This window comes from Calliphora vicina, chromosome 1, assembly GCF_958450345.1.
Source record: "Calliphora vicina chromosome 1, idCalVici1.1, whole genome shotgun sequence".
Classification (NCBI taxonomy): Eukaryota; Metazoa; Arthropoda; class Insecta; order Diptera; family Calliphoridae; genus Calliphora; species Calliphora vicina.
The window spans coordinates 153947330-153953674 of record NC_088780.1 but is presented as its reverse complement, the minus strand read 5'-3'; the positions used below and the strand labels follow the sequence as shown (position 1 = coordinate 153953674).

Genomic DNA, 6345 nt, shown 5'->3' with positions numbered 1-6345 from the left:
ACTTATGAAGTGTCATTAGAATTTTATAAGATTTACGCATTTATAGGTTAGTCCAAGTTTTAAAATTCTTAAATGTATTCAGACTTATTTATTAGTATGTAGTATTAATATTTTGAATTTTAAAATGTAGGGTGATTTGAATTTTCTTAAGTTTTTGCACGTAAACGGCCTTGCCAATGACTTTTTTGATATTGGTACACTGTAAAAAATAATTATTCCAAAAAAATGTTTAATCGTTAAAGAAAAAATAATATGACTGAAAAACGTTGGCGGCTTTTGCAATTAAGTTAAAAATATATTTTGTGAAAATCTGGATTCATTCCTCTTTTTGAGATCCATAATTCATATTGTTTTTTTCGTTGGTGGTCTGAGTGAAAACCTAAAATCGGCTATAACATTGCTAACATTCGTCTAATTGGATGAAGTACGTTATTTTCCACCAATAATCGATTTTTTGTAAAAGACCATATAGCACAGAAAAACTAAAATATGATTTAATTTAATGAATTTTCAATAACTATTTTTATTAAAGTTCAACCATACTTGATTCAAATACAGGTAAGCCTCCATTTACGCGGTTTGTTGGGCCCAAAAAAATTGCGTGTAAATCAAATTCGCGTAAAACGATGTTCTAATTTAGAACGAAATGCTTTTGTGTACATCAGTCACATAACAAACAAGAAATTTTCACCTAAAAATCGCGTTAAAAAAGCTTTTCATACGATGCAATGAATTTTTTAACAGAATATTCAAATCAGTTTAAACAATTATACAAAGGATCATTTTCGGCAGTAAATGCAATCAACTCTTGAGCCATTTAAAGAAGTTGTCTTAATTTAGCAGAATCAGAAGTGTCGGCTGTGGCATTTGTGCATCTTCGGTAGACTCATCAGATTCTTGGGCTATTTTGATAAAATCTTGCTCTGTTGGATCTGGCGTATCGTTAATCATTTCAAGAATATCAGTCTCGTCGAAAGTTTCATATAATACTGATGAGGTAGCTACTTCTAATATAAATCATTATTTTTAACATAATTATTTTTATCAACAACTTCCGGCCATAGCTTTTTCTAACAGCCGTTTAGTGTGGACGTTTTTAGATCGTTCACAGTGTAAAATTGAAAATTCTATCCATAAGCCTGTTAAACTTCTCTTCCAAATAATGTTGCCATTATTTGGTTGCGTTATATAAAAATCGTGTAAAAAAAAGTCGCGTATTTAAAAAAATGATTGCTAATAAGTTATATAGAATTCGTGCAAATAAAGTACCGCGTAAATGGAGGTTTACCTGTACGTTATATTGAAAACCATTGAATGAATATCTGAATTGAATTGATACTGTTTAGCAAATATTTATTTCTGTGTAGATAAAACCTCGTATACTTAATATTAATAAAATGTTAACGTACTAATAATCATACGTATTGTATTTATTTCTTTTAGAATTTCGCTTGTTGTTACAAAAATATATACTTTTAATGCTCATCCTAAAGGTAGGCAATATTTTATTTATTCGTTTATTTTAACTGTTATAATAATATACAAACATATTAAACCGTTTTAAATATTACCGTTATCTATATATATAAAAGAGTAACGTTACTGACTGACTGACTGACTGATTCATCATCGCACAGCCCAAACGGCTGAAGCTAGAATCATGAAATTTTAACTGTGGGTTCCTCCCTCCCCAAAACGATCCGATAAGAAGGGATTTTTGGAAATTCGAACGTTTAGGGGGTAAAAAAGGGTAAAAACGGGTAAATTCGGTAACCGTATATCTTCAAAACTAATAAAGATACAAAAAAACTTAAAATTGCATGTTACTTCATCTAAAAAATAAGCTGATAGGTGTTTCGTACTTTTTCGAAATTCGAACATTTTAGGGGAGAAAACGGGTAAAAACTGTATTTTGGTACTTTTTTGGCACCCTATTTATCTTTTAAACCAATACACATATAAACAAATTTTAAATCGCATTCTTTACTTATCAAAAAATAAAAAATATAAGTTTGGTACTTTTTGGAAATTCGAACCCTTAAGGGATAAAAATTGTGTTTATTTTTGGTACTTTTTCATAAAATATGGTTTTCTATAATTTGACATAGACATACGAATATTTTATTATGAGCTCCCACCACGTTACAGAAATTTATTTGAATAAAATTTTACCACCTCAATGGGGATAAAAAAGGTACCAAAAAGGGGATAAAATCGGGAAAATACATTATATTTGAAATTATTAAGCCAATTTTGATAATTTTTTTAACGTTAGTTCCTGGATTCATACAAAAATTAACTAACAGGTTGTTATTTGGAACTCGAGTACAAAGGTGTATATTGGGCCAAATCCGGGTAAACAGTTTGGTACTTTTTTAAAACATATTTATTCTTGGCCACATTAACACAGATTTTAATATTTTGAGACATGCCAGTAGCATAAACAATTTTGGAAAAATGGAATATATTTAAATTTCAAACTTGTGGGGTGTTCAAGGAAGAAAATAGAAATTGGTGCTTTTCTCCTAATGGTACCTTTTTAATATTTTAAATTATTTCACTTATCGACATTAAAGTTAGCTGATATGCATCTTAGTGAAGTTAGTGTTAGGAATAGGGGATAATATTTAGGTACCAAAATTTGTGAACTGAACTAAAGGTACTTTTTTGTTCTTCTAATGGTACTTTTTTGAAATTTCTATAACAATGGACTTAGAAACATGAAACTAAGCATATATGGTCCTAAGTGTGTCAGAATTCTAGGGGGAGACTTTTTGGTACTTTTTCTTTATTCGAATGGTACTTTTTGTAATTTCTTCACCAATGAACCTAGAAACATGAAATAAAGCTTATATATAAACCGAGTATAAACCGATAAAAACCACAAGTGTGGGTTTTTTGGTACTTTTTATATATTCTAATGGTACTTTTTTGAATTTTCTATAACTATGGACTTAGAAACATGAAATTAAGCATATATGGTCCTAGGTGAGTGAAAATTCTAGGGGGAGACTTTTTGGTACTTTTTCTTTATTCGAATGGTACCTTTTGTAATTTCTTCACCAATGAACCTAGAATCATGAAATAAAGCTTATATGAACCCGAGTGACTGGAAAACCACAAGTGTATACTTTTTAGTACTTTTTCTATATTCTAATGGTACTTTTTTGAATTTTCTATAACAATGGACTTAAAAACATGAAATTAAGCATACATGGTCCTAAGTGAGTTAGAATTCTAGGGCGAGATTTTTTGGTACTTTTTCTTTATTGGAATGGTACTTTTTTTAATTTTCTATAACAATGGACTTAGAAACATGAAATTAAGCATACACGGTCCTAAGTCAGTGAGAATTCTAAGGGGAGACTTTTTGGTACTTTTTCTTTATTCGAATGGTACTTTTTGAAATTTCTTCACCAATGAACCCAGAAACATGAAATAAAGCTTACATGGGCCCGAGTGAGTAGGAATCCACAAGTGGCTGCATTTTGGTACTTTTTCTATATTATAATGGCACGTTTTTAATTTTCTATAATAATGGACTTAGAAATATGAAATTAAGCGTATATGGTCCTATGTGAGTGAAAATTCAAACGGATACTTCATGGTACTTTTTCTTTATTACAATGGTACTTTTTTTAATTTTCTGTAACAATGGACTTAGAAACATGAAATTAATCATACACGGTACTAAGTCAGTGAGAATTCTAGGGGGAGACTTTTTGGTACTTTTTCTTTATTCTAATGGTACTTTTTGTAATTTCTTCACCAATGAACCATGAAGTAAAGCTTATATGGACCGGAGTGACTAGAAGTGCCTGATTTTTGGTACTTTTTATATATTGTAGTGGTACTTTTTGAATTTTCTGTAATAATGGTCAAAGAAATATGATATTAATCGTATATCTTCTAAAGTGAGTGAGAATTCTAGGGGGAGACTTTTTGGTACTTTTTCTTTATTCTAATGGTACTTTTTGTAATTTCTTCAGCAATGAACCTAGAAACATGCAATAAAGCTTATATGGACCCGAGTGAGTGGAAATCCACAAGTGGCTGCTTTTTGGTACTTTTTCTATATTCTAATGGTACTTTTTGAATTTTCTGTAATAATGGACATAAAAATATGAAATTAAGCGTATATGGTCCTAAGTGAGGGAGAATTATAGGGGGAGACTTTTTGGTAATTTTTTTTATTTCTAATGGTACTTTTTTGAATTTTCTATAACAATAGACTTTTTAGTACTTTTTCTTTATTCGAATGGTCCTTTTTGTAATTTCTTCACCAATGAACCTAAAGCCATGAAATTAAGCTTATATGGACCCGAGTGAGTGGGAAACCACAAGTGGGGGATTTTTGGTACTTTTTATATATTCTAATGGTACTTTTTTAATTTTTTGTAATAATGGACATAGAAATTAGGCGTATATGGTCCCAAGTGAGTGAAAATTCAAAGGCATACTTCGTGGTACTTTTTCTTTATTCTCATGGGTACTTTTTTGAATTTCCTATAATAATGTGATAATCAATGGTACTATTTCCTTATTGCAATGGTACTTTTTGAATATTTTATAATAATAAACCTAAAAATTTTAAATTAGGAACACATTTAGCATTTTCTATAATAATGGACCCAGAAATATGAAATTAGACATTTTCAATTAGATTCACAAAGTGAGACTTGATAGTACTATTTCTTTCTTCTAATTGGGGTGGCGAAGCGCACCGGGTCAGCTAGTTTAAAATATAAGTTTATAATTGTTTTTATATATGGGGGATTTATATTCTTTGAAGTATAAGCATTTTCAATCAACACTTTTCGAATTGAATTGATTGAGATTGTTATTCAAATTTCTGTACAACTGAAGCAAAATTACAAATGCAAACAAGGCAATTTATATTTCAAAATTGGTAAAGAATTTAAAATTGAGTATCTTCAAAACTTGTAAATGAAAAACATATCTAAGGAGTATTGTACAATATGAATTTATTACATAAAAATCAATTTTATAGACCAAATCAATATCAATTAATTGGTGGCACCCTTTTTAACTTTAATATTACAAATGAAACATGCCACAGATTCATTATTTTCGTCATTCAAAGAAACCTCAACAGCTACAGGAATTTCAGGATAGGAAGAGTCAACATGGAAATTGAATTTATAAACAACGTCTTCATCCTTGCTTATGGGACAAGTGGCGCCATCCAACAAATTTGAACAAACATCAGCTACATCCTCGGGTAATTCGTAGGGAACAGTAATGCCCAAGGCGGTGGCACGTACTTTGGCATTCAAGGAGCTTATATCATTTTTGGCTTAATAAGAAATAAGAATTTTTAGTTGGGAATTATAAAGTTGGTCTACCAAAAACTTACTTCCCACAAAATGTACATCCATAACGGCTGTTGTGCCTTTGATAACATCACATGGTGGCTCTGTACATCCTTCTACCTCAACACTTAAGGGAAAAGGTTGGCCATTTTTACCTAAAATTAATTTGATTAACAAAAATAGTTTCAAACTTCTATATATTTAACTTACACTTCTTAACATTTGTGGCAGCGGAAACGGCCACAAACGAAACTAAAATAACAATCACAAATTTAAGCATTTTTTTTTTTGGTGTTTTCCTAATTTAAGGATGTTTTTTATTTGGCTTTTAGTATTGAACTTGTTGTTTCAAAACTAAATGCCATGTATTTATACCTAAACTAGAAATAAAAGTTATCATTTAATTCTTAAGATATCGATAGTTTGCAGGTGTTGCTTTATTTTCTCAAAGAAAACCCAAAAATTACTTTTATTTATTTGTAATAAAAACATTTGTTAATAAAATCTTATCAATATTAGCCTACTTAGATCTGAAAAGCTTTAGAGTGTTTAAAAATATTCTTCGAATAGTTTGTAAGAATTTATAAAGAAATCACCTTAATTTCAGTGACTTATCATTCAATTAAAATCGTGTTATCAGTGTGAAAAAGAAAACACCTGGCCAAACTGCTAACGAAAGTTTCACCTGTTGGATGATGACTCAATAACTTTTCAATGTTTTTAGGTATACTATTTTTTAACGAACATTACGATCCTTTCCCATCTCAATAAATATATTATTAAAGTGTATTTATTTAGATTTTTTATCTAAAGTGATTCTGAGTTGATCGGCATATTTTAAGGTGGGTGTTATACTAATATTTATAGGCGTTACAAACATCAGCACAAACGCATTATACCCTCCCCACTATGGTGGTGTAGGGTATAACAAGTAAAAGTGTTAGACTTAGACTGTGTCGAAACAAATATACGTCCATCTAGATCGTCTAGTAGGTAGATCATCTTGGAATTT

General features: G+C 30.0%; 1 protein-coding gene across 1 annotated transcript; it reads right to left on the bottom strand.

Annotated features, from left to right (window-relative positions):
• Positions 1 to 5027: 5027 nt before the first annotated feature.
• On the bottom strand, positions 5028 to 5613 carry LOC135959247 (NPC intracellular cholesterol transporter 2-like). Its single transcript, XM_065510363.1, has 3 exons — positions 5544 to 5613; positions 5378 to 5488; positions 5028 to 5317 (listed from the first exon to the last, which is right to left on the bottom strand). Exons 1-3 carry the CDS (start codon positions 5611 to 5613, stop codon positions 5028 to 5030), a joined length of 471 nt encoding a protein of 156 aa, XP_065366435.1.
• Positions 5614 to 6345: the final 732 nt, after the last annotated feature.

Bases quoted from the DNA above. Each gene is read 5' to 3' on its own strand.
- LOC135959247 (XM_065510363.1), bottom strand. From the start codon at position 5,613: ATGCTTAAATTTGTGATTGTTATTTTAGTTTCGTTTGTGGCCGTTTCC. The intron at 5,489-5,543 runs GTAAGTTAAATA...AATTAATTTTAG, and splicing joins TGCCACAAATGTTAAGAAGT to GTAAAAATGGCCAACCTTTT. The intron at 5,318-5,377 runs GTAAGTTTTTGG...TTTCTTATTAAG, and splicing joins GGATGTACATTTTGTGGGAA to CCAAAAATGATATAAGCTCC.